The following is a 22188-nucleotide window of genomic DNA, read 5'->3' as shown; positions in this document are numbered from 1 at the left end:
CTGCTTCACTAAAAACTTCTCCCTGGTTTGCACAAAAGAGAAGAGAAGAGAAGAGAAGAGAAGAGAACAGATGTGAGAGGACATGGGAGTGGGGCTTGAGCTCTTTATGATTTTTTTCCTGCACCATTTGCATAGCCATAAGTAGAGGTCATTTCAGGGTCGGTCCTGGCACCCCATGTCTGCAGCCGTACAGTCCTGAATAGCCAAGGGGGGGGGGATATTAATATCTACTCCGTCGATACTTAGGCAGCCTATCAATCAGTGTTCATCTGTGTGACTGCGTGGTCACGGGAGCTGCATTCAGCCTCGCCTAGTGGAGAGGCACAGCCCACAGGGACTAAAAGCCAGGAGTTACTGTTCCCTTGTGGAACCAGATAATAGTATTATGCGTCTCTGTTAAAATAGTTTCTCTAGTCTGGTCCCACAGAATTGTACTTGGTGCATTTTCTAATCAAATTTGATTTTCTCACCGGCTTTCCACACCGAAACCTTGTCGTGCTGCATCAGTGTTCACGGGTGAAACCCACTGGCCCAGTGACATTAACCTCACTTTGTGCATGTGAAGTAGGTGAGTTATTATTGCCTCCATTTTGCAGATGGGGAAACTGAGACCCAGGGAGGCAACATTATTTGCCCAAGGTGTACAGCAGGGGTGGAGGAGCTTTGTTGGGTCGGGGGCTGCTGACCGAAAGAAAAATCAGTCGGGGTGACCCACAAGTGATAAGAAAACAAAAAACAAAACAAAAAAACCCCCAACCCCCCCAAACCCACAAAAAACCACTCACTGATTGGAAAAGATGCTCCCCATAGTCCCCTCACACAGCAGAGCCTGGGGGGAACCAGGCTAGTATATTTTGTGTGCCCCAGCCCCACAGCCTGCACCAGCACAGGCTCCCCAATGCTGGGGGGGCGCTGAACCTCAGGAACTGGATCAACACAAGCCAGGGGCTGCATCCCGCCTCTGGGCCTTAGGTTCCCTACCCCCGGTGTACAGGAAAGTTTGCAGCTGGTTTGTTAAAGTGAGGCCCGTTGATTCAAAAGGGCTGGTGTCTCCTGGCCACCCCTGCTGCTACTATGGTAATGGGGGTGCCCAGAGCCCCAGACCATTTAAATCATCGCTAGTGTCACGCAGTGCGCTGTAGGCAGTGCTGGGCTGGCACTGAGGACAGGCTGCCCTGCCCTCACCCCTTTTGGGACCATGGAGCCACCCTCCCTCCTCACTCTACCCAGCACCCTGGCGAGACTGTCAGCTCCCCCGGTCACAGTTCAGTTCTGGGCCTTCACCACAAGACCACCCTCCCTATCGCTAGCCTGTTTGAGAGCCCCATGAGATGATCCGCTGATCCCAGCTGGATTTGGGGGATGTGAGAAGATCAGATTGAGCCCTAACCAGCAAATTTCATTCATTTAAACCATTTTTGAAAAGCAGCCATTCTCTAAAGGGCTTTCTTAGTAGACATTTATATCCAAAAGATCGCTTGAAAGCCAATTCAGGTTCCTTTTTCTTTGTAGGCAGAACTAAGCACATGTGGTGGAAGGTTTGACTTTATCATGGTTCCTTGCATAGTCATCTGCAGCAGTCTGGAGCACTTATGAGAAGACAGACGAGTCTCTTTTTGTTTCATTTCTTCTCCTTGAGTTGCCTTCAAAATTTGCCATGTAAAGAACAGCTCAGGAAACTCAGGGGAGATGACAGTAATTAATACACAGCTCATTTGGCACCCAATGGAAGCATCATCAGATCAAATTCAGATCTCAGATCACACCCCAGTCTTACACCCCCACACATTTCCTCTTGTCATAGCCTAAAATCAGCACTTAAGGGCAAAGGATAATTCTTTGCACTATGGCCTGTTCTATACAAAGTTGTACATATCAAACTAAAGGTGCAATTTGATAGTACATTAGTGCAATTTTGTGGGGGACAGTCTTCTCTTGGTTTAAATCAGGTTGATGACAATTTTGCTCAGGTATGAGCACTTGCAGCTCCTGTTGGCCACGATCACTGTTGCTGGCCAATGGGAGCTGCAGGAGATGGCTCTGCAGCCAATGGGAGCTGTAAGCCCTCGTAACTGAAGAGGCCCTGGTAAATAAAGTGGTGGTGTCCTACCAGGGCTAACCCTGGTGAACCACCATCATTTTATTGCCCACCCCTGGTTTAGCTTGTGCCACAAACTATACACGGGATTATGCCACTTATAAAGTGCTACAAACCAGATGCGATGTAAGTGTGTCCAAATACAAAGAAGCATCCGAATGATAAGTTCTTTGGTTTTCATGAGGACTCCCAGGGGTTACCACACTACAAATAAAGTGATTCATGTTCAACTGATGAAATTTCTATGTGTAGACAAGACCTTATGTCACACCTTTAATTCCAGGAGTTAAAAGCATTTTGCTAACATTAATGAACAAAGCCTCGTCCTACCCATGGTTAGGCAGACAAATATCTTTATCCCCTTAGGTGGTGAAACTGAGACACAGCAAGGTCAGTATCAGGCCTAGAACCCAGGAATCCTGATTCTCAGTGCCATACGCTACAACTGTGGTTCGCAAGGTATAGTCCATGAACCACTAGTGGTCCCTGACTATCTTGCAGGTGGGCTGCAGGCTTGGGGCTTGATCCTGCCCTGCAGCGAGGTGCATGCACTGGCACTCCAGTCCCGGCCTCCCTGCAAGGCTGGAGCACCATTGCCAGCTACCTGAGTCTTGCAGGACAGATCCCACTTGTGGGGGGAAGAAGCGGCTCAGCATGCTGCAGTTTCCCCTCCCCCTGGCTGGGGGAATGGCAGCTCAGGAAAGCTCTTGCCTGGAAGCTTTCCCCGCTGCTCCCATTGGCTGGAATCCTGGCCAATGGGAGCAGTGGGGGGCATTGTCTGGAAGCAAGGGGGGCACAGAGCCAGGTAAGTGCCCCCATCTCCCTCATGCCCAAACTCCTACCCCATCATCCTCACTCACAACCCTCCTGTGCAGACTCCCACCCCCAGCTTGCTCCTGCACCCTCCCTCCTGCACTGACTCCCCCACCCCAGCCCACTCCTGCACCCACTTTGTCATCATGGGTGGTTGGCTTGTGGTCCACGGAAAGGTTTGTGTTGTGTGGGGTTGGCATCGTGTCAGGTGTCCATGTTCAAATATGGAATTTCCTTGCTAGACAAGACCAGGAAGCTGCATTTTCTTGGGGGTCTGCAGGAAGGAATCCCTGGTTTAAAATTATTTGTTTTTATTAAGAGATCCCCTCCCCCGAGACACATTCTTTTCCTTTTCACTGACCCTTCCATAGGTCTCTGGCTGGGCTCTGAGATCTCTGAGGCCAAAGGTTTGTGGTTTAAACAAATGGGGTTTCCCTGGCAGACTGGGGAATCCCATTGGCTTTGCCCACAGTCGGCATTGCCAGTGCCACTTGACAGCAGGCTCGGCAGCTGCTGATGGGCATTCCTGCCAGGAGGCTACAGGGAGTCTAAACACCAACGCACAACCACCCACTCAGCCCCAGTTAATGCATGACCAGCACAGCAGCAGCACGGACTCAGCTGCAGCTGCACAAGAAGCTGGGCTGGAAAGTCACATCTCAAGGAGCATGCTCAGGGCCCCAGAATTTCCTGGCCAAGGGTTGCGGTAGCAGTAGATAGCCCCCGGACTTCCCTGCACCCGGACAAACTAACACAGGGAGAGCAGCTTCGCTGTGGCGCCTGGTTCTGAAATACCCCAGCCCAGCTGTAGAGCTAGGAGCGTAGCCCTCGATCCAAAATCATTCAGCACAGGGCAGTGGCTTCAGAGAGCAGGAAAGGCGGGCTTTCAGGAGCTAGCTCCTCATCACACATGCTCCAGCACTGGAACAGTGGGACCAGGGAGTTCAGGGCATAAGACAGGTGGGACTAGGAGGAGGCAGGTTCCACCTAGCCTAGATGCGACTTCAGTGCACAAACTGGCTCTGGCTGCTAAGTCTGTCATTAGAAACCTGCGTCTGATTGATCAGGTGCCTTTTGAACCCCGGGGAGATGGTGTTCTGCTTCAGCTGCTTGGGATTGAGATGGAGGGAGGGAGTTCAGGCCGCCCCTGCCCTTTCTTCCACATCTCCTGTCCCTCGTTGTCCCAAGAGAGGATCTGGGGACCATCAATGGCTATTTTACACTCCCCTCCCCGAGATGTAAACTGGTGCACCTGGAGACCCCCCCCCCCCGGCCGCAGCAATGCTAACTGGCAGCTGATTCACACAGTCCCCATTTACTGGGTTCCTTGGATAGATGTGGCACTTACACAGAACCCCATCCCCACAGCACGCTGCAGGACAGCTGTTGCCTGCCTGAACACGGCGTCTCCCACTCTCAGTTTCTGATGCCCCCAGCCTGCTCTCAGAACACTGGCAATGTTCCTTCTGCCTTCCTGTAGCACAGCAGCCTGCCCCCTGCAGGTGCAGGGACCAGATGCAGGCAGCTTGCAGCACCCTCTGGGAGCTAGTAACTCTCCCAGCATGTGAGTGGGGCTGCTGGAGAAGCTGCCTCCACTTTCTGCCCCAATGCAGAGTCCTGGTCATACAGTGTGTGATTCCACCCACTGGCAGAGGCGCCTGGCATAATCCGAGGGGCTGACAGTGGAGAAGGTCTGTCCCCGGTACCAGATGCATTTCCACAGGTGCTCAAGCTTCTTGCGGAAGGAGTACACGGTGAACAGGTCGATGATGCCCATGAAGTAGCGGAACTGTGGCCCATCCAGCAAGTGCAGAGGGCTCTTGCATCTGGGCAGCAGGCGTCGGTTCTGGGCCAGGATCTGGGCCAGCTCAGTATCAGACATGGCGCTGTTTCGGAGGCCCACGTCCTGCATCCCGGAGTACCGCTCACGCAGTCGGTAGAGGTCAGCTTCTCCCATCATCTCAGACACCAGCATGTCCGACTCCTCCTCCAGGATCCCTGACATCGAGGTGGGCTGGCAGCTCCCGAGGTTGTTCAAGGACCTGCAGCAGGGAAAGACCAGGACAGCGAATGGGTGAGATCTTGGGGACACTCCAGATCAAAGTGCCAGGAACCAGAGGCAGGTCTGCAAGTTCCCCACTGACTTGGTTCCTTGGGGGCTCGCAGGTTCCTGAGATTCAGTCAGCTACAGTCACAGACTGTGGGTCTGATTCTCAGTTACACGAAGGCCCCTTTATGCCTCTTGGCTTGGGAAAGAGTCCCTGAGACCCTGCCCCAGTGGAAGGACAGCATGTAGCTAGGGTAAGGGCTCTGGGCTAGGCTGCTCCCAGTGGGTGCAGGAGATTATGAGCACGCCAGAGGCAGGGCATGCAGAAGGGAAGGGCATGGCTGGGGACTCTCTGCTTCCTATGGCTCGTAAACATCAGCGGGAAAGAGTGCAAGGTAGAGCAGCCCTTCTGAGGCTACTGTGCCTCACACCAGGAGCTTCGCATCCCCTGTGCCTTGCCCTCCAGTTTGGCCACAGAGGAGGAATGCTGTGACTGAGAATTAGGGCCTGCGACCCCGAGGCTTTCTGCCCCTCAGAGATGTGGGGCTTCAGGCAGGCTCACCCCACACGGCGTGGTGATGGGAGGCAGAGCTAGCAGTGTCTCCTGCTTGCCCCCACTCAGCCAGAGCTGCAGGAGGAGCAGAGGGCTGGCTGAGAAAGAGGCAGCGTGTTCCCTCTGCACTCACCTGGTGGTCCTGAAGACCATGTCCGTGAAGGACAGGTTCAGGCTCTTTTCGTCTGCATGAAGGGGCTGAAACGCCACCAGCAGGCTGTAATCCAGCACGTTCAGCTCCTCCAGGAACTGCGTGTCCAGCTGCATCTGGCGGATGAGCCAGGAGCGCTGCTGGCCTGCAGGAGAGAGCAGAGGCTGACAGACACAGTGGCAGGCCGGGGGGGGGGGGGTCTGAGCTAGGATGGGACATACGCAAAGACAGCATGAGAGAGGGCAGGGCAGCATTCTGAAAAGGCCCAAGGGAACAGAGCAGTGGGCAGGGCCCCCAGTTCTAATGCAGCGGGATCAGGAGGAGAAGAAGCTGCAGCTGGAGGGGAAAAAGCTGCTTGTGAAGAAGAGATGGGTGCAGCCAGGCAGCAGAAGTGGAAGGAGACAGAGAGGGGAGAGCGAAATCAAGTGACAGCAAAGGTCACGGGGGAATGAGTGAGAGCAGTGCAGAGGCAGAGGAGGCTGCTAGTTCTGGGGAGTAATGAATGGGGAGGTTATGGCCGGGGATCCTCATCTTGTAATGGATTCGGGGCCCAATCTGCAGCTGAGCCAATTCTCCTGTCTCTACCATTAGCTCACAGATATTTACCTTCCCCCCTCCCCGTATCCCCCTTCTGTTCTGAAATTTGATTTGTCCTTTTCATGTGTTCTTTTTTTTAATTGTATCCTTTGGTATATATGGCTGTGACTATTTTCTTCCAGTACTTGATCTGAGGAAGTGGGTCTGGCCCACGAAAGCTCATCATCTAATAAACCATCTTGTTAGTCTTTAAAGTGCTACATAGTCCTGTATTTTGTTTCAGCTACACCAGACTAACATGGCTACATTTCTATCATTAAGGGACACTGGTTAGTCTTAAAATGTTAATGTACATCCTTCCTTTGGGACACCATCCCTGCCCATTCTGGCTAGTAGACATTGATGGACCTAACCTCCTCAAACTTACTTTGTTCTTACTGGAACCCTGTTATAGTTTGGGCCTTTCCAGCATCTCCTGGCAGAGTCCATGGACTCCCCAATCCTGGGGCGGCCCTGAGTCTTGGAGGGCCAGATCCAGGCAAGCCAGGGGCCTAATCTGGCCCCCACACCAGAGTTTCCCCACCCCTGCTTTAAATCACCATTTGTACCTAATGACTGGCGGATAGCTAACATGACGCCAAAAGGGCTCTAGAGATGATTACAGGCCAGGAAGTCTAACTTCAGTACTGAGCAAACTGGTTGAAACAATAGAAAAGAACAGACACATAGATGAACATAGTTTGTTGGGGAAAACTCAACATGGTTTCTGTTTCTGTAAGGGGAAATTGTGCCTTACTAATCTACTAGAGTTCTTTGAGGGGGTCAACAAACATGTGGATAAGGGGGATCCAGTGGATAGAGTGTACTTAGATTTCCAGAAAGCTTTTGACAAGGTCCCACACCAAAGGCTCTTAAGCAAAATAATCTGTCATGGGATAAGAGAGAAGATCCTCTCATGGATTACTAACTGGTTAAAAGACAGGAAACAAAGGGTAGGAATAAATAGTTTTCAGAATGGAGAGAGGTAACTTGTGGTGTCCTGCAGAGGTCCGCACTGAGACCAACGCTATTCAATATCTATACTATTATAAAAGGAGAGGCGTCCATTACGCCATCTGTCACAGAGAACATTTGAAAAAATTTGAAACATTTCTAGGGGGAGGCAGCCCCCAGCCCCACCTACAGCCCTGCCCCTCTGCTGAGGTCTCGCCCCACTACGGGGAGGGGAGAAGGAGGACTGCCTCAAGAACGCCTCCGCCCCCACCACCACCACGGGGAGGGGAAGAGCCCGCGCACGTCCCAGCATCCCCGGAGCAGCGGGGATGGAGGAGGCCACGTGTAAGTCTACCGTTGCAGTGGGACGGGTAATGCTAGTATTTATAAATGGTCGGGAGAAAGGGGTAAAAAGTGAGGAGGCAAAATTTGCAGATGATACCAAATTGCTCATGGCAGTTAAGTCCAAAGCAGACTGTGAAGAGCTTCAAAAGGACCTCACAGAACCAAGTGACCTGGCAACAAAATGGTAGATGAATGTTAATGTTGATATATGCAAAGTAATGCATATTGGAAAACATAATTCCAACTATATGTGTAAAACGATGGGGACTAATTTGGCTACAGCTTCTCAAGAGAGAGATCTTGGAGTCATTGTGGATAGTTCTCTGAAAACATCCACTCGGTGTGCAAGTCAGAAAAGCAAACAGAATATTAGGAATCATTAAAAAAAGGGTTAGAGAATAAGACAGAATATCTTGAATACTGCATGCAGATGTGGTCACCTTATCTCAAAAAAGATATCTTGGCACTGGAAAAAGTTCAGAAAAGGACAACAAAAATTATTAGAGGTATATGAGATGACTAAGAGGGGATATGCTAGAGGTCTATAAAATTATGACTAGTGTGGAGAGAGTAAATAAGTAAGTAAGTAAATAAGGAAAAATTATTTACTTGTTCCCATAACACAAGAACTAGGGGTCACGGAACGAAATTAATAGGCAGCAGGTTTAAAACAAAAACATGGAAGCATTTTTTTTCACACGATGCACAATCAATCTGTGGAACTCCTTGTCAGAGGATGTTGTGAAGGCAAGACTGTAATAGGGTTCAAAAAAGGCTAGATACATTCATGGAGGGTAGGTCCATCAATGGCTATTAGTCAGGATGGGCAGGAATGGTGTCTCAAGCTTCTGCTTGTCAGAAGCTAGGAGTGGGTATCCAGAGGTGGGTCACTTGATGATTCCCTGTTCTGTTCATTCCTTCTGAGGCACCCGGCATTGACCAAAATCAAAAGACAGGATAGTGGGTTAGACGGACCTTTGGTTTGACCCCAGTATGGCCTTTCTTATGTTCTTGTTTTAAGAAAATGAGAGAATGTCACATTGGTGGGAAAAAAATCTCTGGGTACAGCTAGACTGCGAGAATCTATTGGAAAAAGATACAGCGCTCCGCATTTTGCATATCTTTTTCCAATACTTTTGTTGGAAGAGGCTTTTCCAAATTTTGGCCCATCTAGACTGAGCCAAATTTCGGAAAAAAACCTCTCTTTCGAAAGCCCCATTCTTCCTTGTGGAACGAGAAATACAGGGCCTTCTGAAAGAGTGTGTTTGCTCTTCCGCAAAAAAAAGCGGAAGAGCAAATGTATTTTCTGGATGAGGCAGAGTTTTTTTCAGGATACCTCCAGTGTCCCAAAACTGCCCCGCAGTCTAGTCGTATCTTCCCAGAATAGCTTGAGTCAGAGTTGGCAACTCTAGGAATGCCAGCCTTAAACCACCCCGTCTCAACAATTCAAGGGGCTGTTTTGACAGGAAGTTCCATCCCCTTCCTACTTGTCAGAAAACCAGCTTGCAACACAAACAGGCTTCCCATGATAGTGGCCTCAGCAGCGGGGCCTGGAGTGACTCAAGACACAGACTGAATTACCTGCTGTCCCTAGAGGTGGCTGCCTTCAGGCCAGCTCTGAGGCACTTTGGCAAGATGGCTGGGGGAGGGGATCTTGCATCTTTCTCCAGCGCTAAGCTGGGTCCCTCTCTCTCCTCAGTCTCTCTATCTCCCACCACCCTAAGGTAATTCCCAGCCTTCCAGATGCGGTCCTATGCGGTGAGGAGGTTTAGCTCTGCTGGGTGAGATAGAGGGCTATAGACAAATGCAGAAGAGTGGGTTGAATGCAGATGGCTCGGTGGGTTCTTAGGGGGTCGCCCTGCCTCACCAGAGCTTGACCAGGGATGCACTCACCTAGGTGGATGGAATTTCCTTCGAAGTTGAGATCCTTCAGCACCACGATGACGTGGCTGCCCTCGGAGGGAGGTTCCGTCCAGCGATTCACCTGGCACCCTTTAATATCGTACCTACACATGGCAATTAGGACAGGTGACGCCTCTCCTGGGGCTGCACAGCCTAAGGGTGCAAAGGGGTTACGCCCCGGGACTTAGTAATGCTCAGTTATTTTCCCAGGAAGTAGGTTCCTCTCCTTTGCAGAATGCCACTCCCAGAGGGTGACATTGTATTGGTGCTGCTTGTGCACTCCCAGGGTGTGTGGACACAAGGCTGCAGCATGGCACACGTGGGAGTAGCTCTGCTCGGGGGGCAGAGGGGACACTCAAGTTGCAGAAGGGCAGCCGGCAAAGGCAGGGCGCTGTTCTGGGGAGGAAATGGCTGTAGAAATCCCTCTGATCTCAGGCTGCGAAACCTGTTGCTGCCTAGGCCTGGCACTCACCGCTGGAGGATCCGCTCTTCGGGGTAGAACACGCTCTGCATGATGATGAAGTATTTCTAGAAGAGAGAGCAGAAGAGACAGAAGCCATCACACACATGGAGCTGGCTGCACCAAAGATGCCCTGGTGGCACAGGACATGGACTTTGACAGGCAGGTGGAACCTACCTTCTTCTCTTGGGCCACGATGATGCTGTGAACCCCTGGAAGGGAGGAGACAAGGGGAAAGCTCAGAGAACACAGACCGAGATCAGCAGTCTGGCCCCCACTAACCAGCAGAGATGCTGTGTACTGTGCCCAGGATACAATGGCCCTGCAACCTTAAGCACCGTTGTAGCCAGACAGGCACTACCCAGGTATGGCCACAAGGGGGACACCAGGCCAGCATGGCTGAGAGCAGGGACTAGCCATCTGCTGGAGATGAGGGCCCTCCCCAGGCTGGAGCCCAGAGCCCCTAGCAGTTTGGCCCAATACACTGGCCAGCCCAAGCCTGTTAGATCCTCACTAGGCAGCCTTGGCCTCTGGTCCATGCTCCCCTGAATGGGAACTTGGCTCATGCAAAATCCCAGGGGACGGGTGAGGTCATGTTCCGCCTCGGAAGGCCCCCCAAGATCCTCCCCAGTGCCATGTCCCTCTCTGTGAGGTACCGTCCCAGGCTGGACTGTTCCCCCTGGGGTTACGGAGCCTCAGCCTTCCCCCCCAGCATGTCAGAGGTGGCTTACCCAGGAACTTGACGAGGAGGGAGTGGGGGTATTTCTCAAGGTGCTGGATGTACTTGGGCAGGTTGGAGAGGAGGAACCGGATCTCTCTCTTACTCTGTGTCTTCAGGAAGAAGCATTTGTTGTTCCTACGGCATGAGGAGGCTGAGCGTTAGCCCAGGCTGTTAATGGGGATGGGGGAAGATGTCCTCCCCTCCAGATCAGAACCAGTCGGATTCCAAGATACACCCAGCTCCCCAGGCATGTTCTCATACACTCAGCCTCGGGCACGCATGGGACACACGTGTCACCTGCACTCGGTATGTATGCCCCTCACCCCGCCCCCACAGCCGCGATAATGGACATGCTGATTTTGGCCACGAAGACATACATGGGACGTGTCTCCCTTCTCTGGGCACTGCTGGGCAGGAGCTGCAAAGGCCTGCTCAGCCTCTGGATTCCTGAGTGGTGCTAGGAGATATTGCCCTTTGCTAGGGAATATCAGACACCTCCAATAATTCAGACATGCCCACACCCTGGGTCCCATCCCCATAGACTGGAGAGAAACAACACCCAGCAAGTCTCCCAGTCCCACACGGAAACCACCTCGCCCCAGGAGACCAAACACGAGACAGATCCCCACCTAACACATGGGTAGCTTCCTCTCCCCAAGCCCATGACACTACCCACACGGTCTGACATATCCACTAGGTCAGGCCCAAATGCAGCACACACCTACACACCCTAACCTAGTGGGTATCTCTGCAAGTCTCCCAAAACACAAATCCAGCTTCTCTCCCTCCTGCTACTGCCAAGGGCACACAGCAGGGGATGTGCACACACAAGCCACAAAGGGGTCACCCAATGCCCCACTTTACAATAGAGGCAGCGTATTTGGTGCTGGTTGCTACTACACAGGTCAGTTACGGGGGGATCTCTAATCACTACAGATCTTTCTAGTCAGTAGTGAATTATCTGCTTGATTGATGGTTTGCTTAGGCAGTCAGTTCTGAAGGGCACAGCACTAATAGATTTCTGGGCCGAATTCTGCCTTGCAACGTTCTCCTGTCGCCATGTGGTCAGTGGGCTTTTGGCAGGAGTGCCTGAGGTTAAATTTCAACCTGGAGTCTGCAGACTCCATCTGTGATTTCCAAAGAGGTCTGCATCTCCATTCAAAATTTTGGAGGGGTCCACAAATGAAAGAAGGTTGAAAACCGCTGACCGAGACCACTGAGCTCTCAGAGAGGGCAGGCAGGGCTCTGCAGCCGAGGGAAGACTCACGTCAGGAAGAAGTCAGCCTTGCTCTTGGAGTTGCTGATGAACTGCAGATAGAAGCTGCGGGAGGACAGGGACTGCTGGTATTCCTTCTCCGACATGCCCAGCGAGTGCCTGAAGTGAGCGAAGGCTGGGCCACCGTACGTACGCATCTCAAAGCCCTGCAGCGACCCGAGGCAAAACCAGGTTCAACCACACCGTGCTACTTGGGGCACACGCCAGGCTGCCAAGCACTTTCACCCCACCTTCCCTAGTCAGCTGAGAGGCGGGGGAAGGACTCTCCTCTGCTGCTCCACAAGGCTGGCGGGGAGCTGGGACTGGCAAGAGCATCTCAGACCTCTCTTGAGGCTACTGAATGCAGACATGGCTCCGTCTGGGCCAGGGAGCAGCACAGCTGACTGGCGGCGGGGGTATGTGTGTGCCTCACTGATGCACGGATATGGGAAGGTGTGGCTAGGGATGGCTATGGGGCGGGACGTATAGGTGCATGTGGGGTGGCTGCAGTAGAAAAGAGGAGGGAGGTGTTTGCGGCTCTGAGGGACCTGGGGATAGATGGATGGTTAGGTGTGTGGCTCGCGTGCACGGCAGGGGTGGACAATAAGCGAACCAGAGGCTGGACGCTGTTTGCCAGGGGCCGCCAGATATTTTATTTACCTGCCTGTCTGCATGTTCAGCTGCTTGCAGCTCCTGTGGGCCGCAGTTCACCCTTCCCAGCCAATGGGAGCTGCAAGCAGCCAGACCTGCGGGCACTCAGCTAAATAAAGCATCTGGTGGCCTTCCAAGGGCTAACCCAGGTGAACCACGTGTGGCCCGCGAGCCACTTATTGCCCACCCCTGTGGAGGGAGAGGAGTGGCTCAGGAATCCTGTGCTAGGCCGGTCTGAGTGAACGGGGCCTGTGCTTTCTCCCTGCTGGGGTGAGCTCCTACCTCATGGGCCTGCTTCAGCACAGCCTTGCAGTCTGCCTCGCACAGGGCTTCCTGGCGAGGAGAGAGACAGAGAGTGAGTGCTCCACAAGGGGACTTCTCCCCATTCACATTCGCTGCTTCACCAGCCTCCCCAATGGTCCCGCCTACACAGCTAGAATGCAACCGTGAAACGAGCTGGAGGGAAATCGGCCTGGGAGTGCGAGGACAGTGGCGACAAGAGGGACTACGCCAGCCTCTGGACTCAACCCTGCCCTTGGCCTGCCCCATCTCTCCCCCTCATTTCCTCTGCTCTAAACCACTGCTGTGGTGAGAACTGACAGACAGGGGGGCCTTCCTTTTGAACCCCCTTTCCCCACTGCTGGCCAGCTGTCACCACCCTGCCACAGGATGTCCTCAGTGGTGGTAGCCCCCCCCCCATCTACCGGCCTCACGCGTCTCTGGTTCCCTTCATTGCAGGATCTCGACCCTCTGGCACAGAGCACTCAATTTACAAAGGGCAACGCTTCTTACAGCCCCAAGTCTGGCAGGTTTCTTATGATGATTCAGGCCTTTCACTGAAGGCCCTCTCTGCAGCTGTGCCCGCCCTGTTAACGTGGGGGGGGGGTCCCACCTCAGTCGCTCTGGTCTGCATGGGCAGCGACGTTAATGGGGTTCCATTAATGTCAGGCCTCACAACATCCAGTGAGCTCTGAGGTCTTGGGAATGCTGCAGGGGCTGGGATGGGGACCAACCCTGCACTTCAGCTGGTGTGTGCAAGACACAGACCCCTAGCTACTCCCAGCCCTGGGGGCAGGGGCAGGGAGACCCCCACTGGGCAGCCCTTTCTCCCCCCAGCAGAGGAGAGGCCTTTTGGTAGGTGTCCGTCAGGAGTTTGCTCGGATCACCTGTGCAGAGCTGCACCGGGCTGCTCGCTGGGCAGAGCCACCAGCCTTGGTATAGCCCTTCCCCCGCGGTGCCATGGGGATGCAAAGCACTGGGGGTCCTCGACTGGGGGAGACAGGTGGGAGGAGAGCAGGATCAGGGTGGGAGTGCACTGGAGGCCACACACTCTTGCCACAGCAGCGCACCCAGGGTAGCCCCCTGGGGGAGGAGAAGGCTGTGGAAGAGTCTCATTGTAGGGACAGGCAGCTGGGCGGTGAAGGAGCCCGTCCCTGGGAGATACTCACCGTAGGTGGGTTGTCAATGGCCTCCTGGATGGCAGCCCTGAGCCCCACCTTCAGCATGCAGGTGAGGCCATAAAACTCGTGCTCCCTGTCGATCTCAAAGAGGCCAAGGAGCTTCCATTTCTGGCGGAGCTTCCAGAGGAACCTGCGCTTCAGTGAGCTAGATCGCCTGCTCCTCCTCGTGTTCTCTGAGGCGTCGGCCTGCGCGGGACAAGGCACGTCGGGGAGTCAGAGCGGGCCCAGCTCCACCCGGGAGCCCCTGGGCTGAGAAGAACGGCCCCGTTCCCAGCAAACAAGGGCTGGGCACCTGAGCTGGCAGAGGTTTGAGGGAATGAGGAAGAGGATCTTCTAAACAAATGACCAAGAAGAGGGCAGAGGGATGACTGGCAAAATCGGGGGAGTGCAGAGAGGACCGACAGCAAGGGGCAGGGGGCTAACGGGGAGTAAACTGCCTCAGGCTGGGATCCCAGCCAGCCAGCCAGAGATGTGATCCCTGGGGCTCACCCTGAGAAAATAACCAAGGGGAACCATTTTCACCTTTGGATCCATGGATGAGACCCCTGACCCACTGACCTCAATGCCAAAGCTCCCATGGAATTTGACCAGGGCAGGATTGCATCCCTTGGGGACAGGTGAGCTCCTGGCAAAAGAGCCAAGCACCCAGGCCTCACAGAGACGAGAGCTGCGTGTGCGCAGGATCCAGAGCCAGGCAGGGAATGGTGGTTATGGCTCTGCTGAAAGGCAATAATGGCTGCCACCAGGGATGGCTGAAATCCAAGGACAATCACACCTCAGGACCACTGATGGGACTGCCAAGACCTCTCTCTCTGGCGCCCAGGAAGGAGTTCTTAACTCAGGGGTCCTGGAACAAGAGAGGCTGGGCGGGGGGACATGCCTGTCCCACCTGTTACCTGTCATAAGAGTCAGTGAGGGGGCAGAGAGGAGTAAGTGGGAGCAGGATCTGGAGGGAAGAGGCAGCAAAGAGCAGGAATCATAGAATCATAGAGCTGGAAGACACCTCAGGAGGTCATTGAGTCCAACCCCCTGCTGAAATCAGGACCAACCCCAGCTAGCCCCAGTGGAAACAGTCCATCTAGTATCTATAGCTGTGCTAGTAGATATTAACCTTTTCTGAAGTCTGTATGTTAATCTCTCACCACTCTTTCATTGCTCACTACAAACCTGTTTATTTTGTGTATTACCCTATGTATACATGGAAACGAAAAAGTTTTTTGTCCTTTAATTGGAAACAATGGGCAAAAAACATAAGAATGACCATGTTGGGTCAGACCAATGTTCCATCTAACCCAGTGTTCTCCAACCTTTTTACACCCAAGATCACTTTTTAATGTCAGGGCAAGCTAAGATCTACCCCATCCCTTCCCCAAGACCCCACCCTTCCTTGAGGCCCTGTCCTCTCCATTCCCCTCCTCTCCATCACTTGCTGTCCCCATCCCTTACCCACTCTCACTGGGTTGAGACAGGAGGGGCGGGCTCTGGGGTGGGAATGAGGGATTTGGCTATGGGAAGGGATGAGAGGTGCAAGCTCTGGGGGTGTGTCTAGACTACATGGCTCCATCGGCGGAGCCACGTAGATGAGTTTACTAGACATAGGAAAATGAAGCGGCGATTTAAATAAATGCTGCTGATCAGCTGTTTGGCGGCACAGCGGGGCAGTCTGGATGCGCCGCGGTTGACAAGGGAAGCCTTTGTCGACCGCTCCAGTAAACGTCATTTCACAAGGCATAACGGAGCGGTCGACAAAGGCTTCCCTTGTCGACCGCGGCGCATCCAGACTGCCCCGCTGTGCCGCCAAACAGCTGATTGGCACAGCATGGCGGCCATTTTGATGTAAATGAAGCGGTGATTATTTAAATCACCGCTTCATTTTCCTATGTCTAGTAAACTCATCTACATGGCTCCGTCGACGGAGGCATGTAGTCTAGACATATCCTGGGAGGGAACCAGGATGCAGGAGGAGGTGGAGAAGGAGATGCTGGCTCAGGCTGGAGAGTGTTTTGGTCAGGTGGAGGGTTGGGGTGCTAAGTAAGCCACAGACATGTGGATATCAGGGTGTAGGAGTTTGGATTGGGGTATATGAGGGGCTCAGGACAGGGGGTTGGGTGTCTGATGGGCTCAAGGTTGGAGTTTGTGGGGGGTGCAGAAGAGTTATGATTCTGCAGCCAGATGGGGGCTTGGTCTCAACTGGGGGCTTGTTGGCCAGGCTTCATTTTTAAATAAAATATTATGTCCAACACAAAACGTTTCAGCATTGTCTTTATTTATGGGAGGGGTGGGGAACATTTTGTTGGGTCAGGCAGCCACTGACCCACAGAAAAATCAGTTGGGGACCACACAAGTAAGATACAAAAAACCAACCCCTCCAAAAAAAAACCACCCCTCACTGATGTGGCTCCAACTGACACCCCTCACTCCCCTGGCACTCCAGCCCCATGAGGTGGAGGGTAGGTAGGACTGAGGTTCAAGGCCTCAGGCCAACTTAACTCTTCTGGGGTTCCAGGGTTAGTGGATTTTGTGGGCCCCACTAGGCTCTGGGGTGGGGCCAAAAATGAGGGATCCAGTGTGTGGAATAGAGATGCGGGTGCAGAATCTGGGTGGGAGGTAGGGTACAGGAGCAAGCTGGAGGTAGGTGTCTGGCCAGCAGGGAGGGGGCAGGGTGCTGGTGGGTGTCTGGCCAGGAAGTGGGGGCAAGGGCAGCTCGGCTGGTACCTGGGGGTCTCCAGGGATCAGGATCTCTCAGGAAGGATCTGCAGGCAGCACTGAAAGAAGCGCATGTGCAGCTCCTTTAAGAAATCCAGCCGCTCTGGATCCTCTGCTGCCATCTTAACACACACACACACACACCGCCTCCCTGGTGCACAAGAAAGTGCGCACGTTGCTGTGGGGAGGGGAGGAGCAGGACACGCTTCCTGAGAAGTCACATCTGGCATGGAGCAGCAGGACTTTTCCCCTCCCTGCCACAAGAAGCTGGCTTTGGCTACAATTTTGTGAAGGGTGGGAGGCTGTAGTGGCAGCGCGGGCTCCTCATTGTAGGTAGGGGGGAACAAGGGAGCATTGGGAACGCTGTGTCAAGATCGACTGGCATTGCCACCATGATTGACCAGTCAATCGCGATCGACTGCTTGGTGACCTAGCCCAATATCCTGTCTTCTGACAGTGGACAATGTCAGGTGCTTCTCAGGGAATGAACCAAACAGGGAATCATCACGTGATCCCTCCCCTGGAACAATGAACTCAATGATGAGATGTGCATAACTTTTACCTCTACTTTTTACCTGATTTTATTAGAACAGGGAAGAGACACCCCCATCCTTATACTGAGAAACGTTTCTCCAGAAGGATGTTATAAACAAAACTAGAGTGACTGCTAAGGGATACTTGTTTTTACAGATGAACGCTGTAATGAATGAAATAACGACCTATTGAAAGACGTTTTCAGATCTTTTAAGCACTGTCAGAAGTCACAGCTGTTAGTAATAGTGATTGGATTACAGCTTCTTTTTTGCTCATCAACCAGGTAAATTGGGGCTCCCAAAATAAATTCCATTAGTAAAGAGGAAAACAATATAGGGTAAAAATAATTGGGAGACAGAATTTTCCCTCCAAAAAGGAGTTTCTTTGTCTCACACTAGAAGGATGGAGGCCTTCAGATAAGGCCTGGACACTGTCAGCACTTCTCCAGAGGAAGGGACCTAACTACTGTCTCTTCACCATCTACAGGGGGTGGCAAAGCAGCTGTTCTTTCTGGACTGCACTGGATCAATCTCAGATGTAACCTCAATTAAATGAAACCCATCTGAGCTTGCTGCGTGACACTCTCAAATCGCTCTAACATTCAAACACCCAGCAGCTGTTGGGACTGTGTTTTCCAACCTGCTTTACTTTGCCCTTATCAACACTAAGAGATTGTCACACAAACCCACCTCCCTTTACCCCACTGGACTGGCCGTTGTGTGGTTCCACTTCCCCATCTCCCCCTTCACCATTGCGGGTCACCAGCCTGCTCTCTGCAAAGCAGCTTGAGAACCCCTGTAAAATACTGAATGACTCACCATGGCTTCTCTCTGCTTGTCAGGCCTCAGCTGTACAGTGAATGTTACCTGCTGGTGCCTGTGGCACAAAGGACTCCTACCAATGGACTCAAGTCCTCGGCACAGGGGGCACACCGTCCATGCTGGCAGGAACCAGTCTGCACAAAGCCAAAGCACAATGCAGCTATGAGACACAGCACACGCAGAGGGAGAATGCATGCATGAAGCAGGGCATGCAACGTGAAAAACCAGTAGGCTGGGAGGGTATGGCTGACTCCCTGTGAGGGCAACAACTGAAGCCAGCTCACTGCTTGGGGCAGAGCAACAGTGAGAAGATGAGCTCAGACTGGCCAGCTGGGAGGGATCAGCCGCAGAGTGGGAGCAAGCAGGTCCATTCTAGCCCCCCAAGGGAGTCAGGTGCTGGGTGGCTGGCAGGCAGACTGACCTTGAGAGACTTAACCTAGTGGACAAAGGGAGGCTTTGGCAATACTACAGTCCGGAGTCCAAGGCGATCAGATTTCAGGAAGACAAGTTTGAGGAAACTGCAGAGCCTGCTCTCCTGGAAATCAGCTGGAGAGCTGCTGCTGGCCTCAGTGTGTCCCTGCAACAGACAGTCACATCTTCTTAAGGCCTCTTCCCGGCTCGGCCTGATGCTCTGTGGGCCCCTTCTGGGCTAGGGCACACGAGCGGGTGCAGAACAGCGCCCCATGCGGCCAGCATTCTGCAGTCAGGCGCTGCCTTCTGGAACTAGCAGGGGCTTTGTGCCGTCACCCTTCCAGAACCCAGGACTAGAATGTCCGCAGCGCCGAAGCGCTTATTCCACAATAGCCATTCAGGGCAGTACCCCGAGGCAGACAAGCCCTCTGGGGTCAGAATGGCCTCGTGGTCACGGATTGTTCCGCCCATTCATCTCATTACAATAGAGCGAGGCCCCCGGCGTAGCCCGGACCCCTGGTGCCAGGCGCTGTACAAAGAGCCGGTCCTGCCTCCAGAGCTCTCAGGCAGTCTAGGGGGCTGGGGGAGGCAGGGGAAGCAGACGCGGTGGCTGAGGGAGGATCCAGGCACATCCTGCTGTCTGCAGGCGGGGAAGGGTGGGGCGCGCAGCGGGTCCGCCCCCCTCCCTGCCAGGGAGCGATCACAGGGCATCCACCGGCTGGGGGCCAGGGCAAGGGCGCGCCCGGTTGGGAGCGCGGGGGGTGGCAGGGCGCAGGGGGGAGCTGCCCGCGGCCCCTCCAGGGCAGGGGGCGGAGGCGTCCCGGGCCTGGCTCCCGGAGGGGGGAGGGGGACGGGCCGCTTGCAGTGCGAGCACCTACCTCTGCGGGCTTCTTCTGCAGCCACCGGCCCCGCTGCCGCCTTCCGCCCGCGCCCCAAATCACTGCCCGCCCGCCCGGAGCCGCCCCCTCCCCGAGCCCGCGGCGTGCTGCCTCGCTCTCTTCCCTCTCCCCCAGCGGGCTCTTGGCAGCAGCTGCCCGCGGGCCGCGGCTCGGCAGAGGCTGCCCGCTGCAGCTCGGAGCGGGTGACATCAGCCTGCCCGCAGCTGGCCCTACTGACAGCAATGCGGCGGAAGGGGGAGGGGAGGGCGAGGCCCGGGCCAGCTGTCCACCTGCGCGGCGGACGGCTCTGCCAGAGGATACAGGGATACAAATGTAACCCTCCTCTGCACTTGCCGCCTTCCAAGGCTTCGTCCCCATCCATCCCTGCAGAGCAGGTAAATAGACCCCCAATCTGGGGAAACTGAGGCAGAGAACAGGGAAGTGACTTGCCCAGGGATACTACATGGTTGGAGAGCTTAGGAAAAACTGCCTGTCAGGGTGGTTAAGCAGTGGAATACATTGTCTAGTGAGGTTGTGGAATCTCCATCACTGGAGATATTTAAGAGCAGGTTAGACAGACACCTGTCAGGGATGATCTAGATGGTGCTTGGTCCTGCCATGAGGGCAGGGGACTGGATTTGATGACCTCTCAAGGTCCCTTCCAGTTCTAGTATTCTGTGATTCTATACCCAGGGAGTCATTGCCAGGAGGTTTGGGCACCTAATTCTGGGCTCACACCAGAGGTGTGAAAGCCCTGAACTATGCACCTGCCCACAGAAGGTATTAATCTGGCATACAGGGGCAGCACACAATTCTTTGACCCCCCCCCCCCCCAGTAGTCTTGAGCCCTTACAAGGAAAATCTTCCAAAGTTTTGGCTGCCTGAATCTGCAGCCAGCTTGGAGCAACAGCTCTAGGAGAGAGGGGAACAGCACCCTGCATCACACTGCAGCAGTAACTATTACATCTAAAAACAACAAAGAGACCCATGACACCTTAAAGACTAATACATCTGTTAGGGCAAAAGCTGCTGTGGATAAAACCGCACTTTGTCAGCTTATGTCACAGGACTCCTTGTTGTTTTGCAGATACAGACTAGCAGGGCTACCCCTCCGATACTTATTCAGTCTAATTACAACCTCAGAGTCAGATTTTCAAACAATACGGGTGCCTACTTTTGTGTGTGCACAACCATGGCAAGTGTGTGAGCCACTCCTGTTAAATGCAGCTGAGCCCAGGGCAGGCAGGGTGGGCTGCAGCCCCCAAGACTTCCAGCCAACGATGTACCAGTAACTTTACCAAGTAGAAGTTTAGTGACCACATCGGAGCCATGTCCTACCCCTTTGGGCTAACCAGCCCTCAGCACTGTCCTGGCTACTTGTAGTATATTGGAAGGAGAGCTGCAGTGGACTGAGGGCTGCATGTGGACCTGCCTTTGTAGGCTCAGTCTAGGGACAGCATTCCAAATAAAAGACACTAATTTTCAGATGCACTGAGAACCATGGAGTTCCCACCGAAATCGGGGGAACCGCAGGCGCTCAGCATCTCTGGAAATTGGGCCCAGAATGATTCTGACTCCTTTGCCCTGGCCCAGAGCTCTGAGTAAGGGGCTTCAGCAGCACTTGGCATGGGACAGATTAAAGTGAGCAGGAGAGTTATGCTGGAGTCTGGATCTCTGTCCTCACCTCACATCTGTGGGCAAGACAGGCCTTCAAATAAATCCCCATGCCTAGAGGGCACTTTCTGGACAAGGAGCAAGGAACCATTTCACCCTGTAGTGCTGGGGTGAGCTGTAGCCCAGAGGGGGAAGTGACTTGTTTGGAGTTGGTGCCAGGGTGGAGAATAGAAGCCAGAGCCTGACTCCCAGCTCGGTGCTTTGATCCCAAGAACAGCTCTTTCCAGAGTCCAGTTCTGTCAGGGGTTCAGAGGTGACCGATCATAGAATCCTAGGGCTGGAAGAGACCTCGGGAGGTTACTGAGTCCAGACCCCTGCCCAAAACAGGACCAACCTCAACTAAATCAACCCAGCCAGGGCTTTGTCAAGCCGAGACTTAAAAACCTCTAGGGATGGAGATTCCACCACCTCCCTATGTAACCCATTCCAGTGCTTCACCACCCTCCTTGTGATCCAGCAGGGGAAGGGGCAGGAGGGTCTCTATCCATGTGCAGGGAACCACAAGGCCAGGAAAGGCTTGTGCCATGTAGAATCCTGCCAAGAATCACAGCAGCATATCTGTTGGCTTCCACCTCAAGCAGATACAGAGGTATTCACCCTAGTAATAGCCCCTTCCTTCCAAGCTGCTGGATATGATTGTATTGCTTGACTAAGCACAGCCTCTGTGGCTGTAACCCACACACCTAGTGGGTGTGGTTCACTGTCCCATGTAGTGGCACTTGGACCATGTACAGCGAGAGATAAGAAAAGAACAAGGGAGCTCTACAGTCTAAGCTGAGAGCCAGCTGGCTTTGTAGTTCATGCTGTAGAGGCTTCTCTACTAAGCTCCACAGTTCCCAGGTTCAAATCTGCATGGTGGTGGTAACACAGCCCCATAGGCCAGCATACAGTTCCAAGGACTCTGGCCTCTCCTGCTTTAGGATGAAGTGGGAGTCCTATGATGTTCCCCACAGTATGATGCACTATGGCAAGGATGATGGTATCCACTGAGGAGCTGTTAACTCACCCTGCTCAGGTCTACCTGACAGGCAGCCAGAACACTGTGTCTACACCAGCCCTGCCTTGTCTTGGCCATTACACCAGTTCAGCTCCAAACAGTAGGAAATGGGAAAGGAAAAAGGAGAGACAGCCCTTCTGCTCTTTGGGAGCTATTCAAGCTGCTGCCTCAGCACATTTCA

General features: G+C 53.6%; 1 protein-coding gene across 1 annotated transcript; it reads right to left on the bottom strand.

Annotated features, from left to right (window-relative positions):
* Positions 1 to 2332: 2332 nt before the first annotated feature.
* PIP5KL1 (phosphatidylinositol-4-phosphate 5-kinase like 1) lies at positions 2333 to 19710 on the bottom strand. The gene is made up of 12 exons (XM_006136331.5): positions 19337 to 19710; positions 18469 to 18624; positions 18045 to 18181; positions 13975 to 14172; positions 12809 to 12859; positions 11888 to 12042; positions 10631 to 10755; positions 10077 to 10111; positions 9912 to 9967; positions 9431 to 9543; positions 5645 to 5807; positions 2333 to 4953 (listed from the first exon to the last, which is right to left on the bottom strand). The coding sequence occupies exons 3-12, from the start codon at positions 18045 to 18047 to the stop codon at positions 4533 to 4535; spliced, it is 1320 nt and encodes a 439-aa protein (XP_006136393.1). The 5' UTR covers positions 18048 to 18181; positions 18469 to 18624; positions 19337 to 19710; the 3' UTR covers positions 2333 to 4532.
* Between the last annotated feature and the right edge of the window lie 2478 nt (positions 19711 to 22188).

Source organism: Pelodiscus sinensis, chromosome 23 (genome assembly GCF_052426305.1).
Source record: "Pelodiscus sinensis isolate ZL-2025 chromosome 23, ASM5242630v1, whole genome shotgun sequence".
Lineage (NCBI taxonomy): Eukaryota > Metazoa > Chordata > Testudines > Trionychidae > Pelodiscus > Pelodiscus sinensis.
This window is presented reverse-complemented; position numbering and strand designations above follow the sequence as displayed.

Bases quoted from the DNA above. Each gene is read 5' to 3' on its own strand.
- PIP5KL1 (XM_006136331.5), bottom strand. The intron at 12,043-12,808 runs GTAGGAGCTCAC...GGGTCGCTGCAG, and splicing joins TGCTGAAGCAGGCCCATGAG to GGCTTTGAGATGCGTACGTA. The intron at 9,968-10,076 runs GTAGGTTCCACC...TCTCTCTTCTAG, and splicing joins TCGTGGCCCAAGAGAAGAAG to AAATACTTCATCATCATGCA.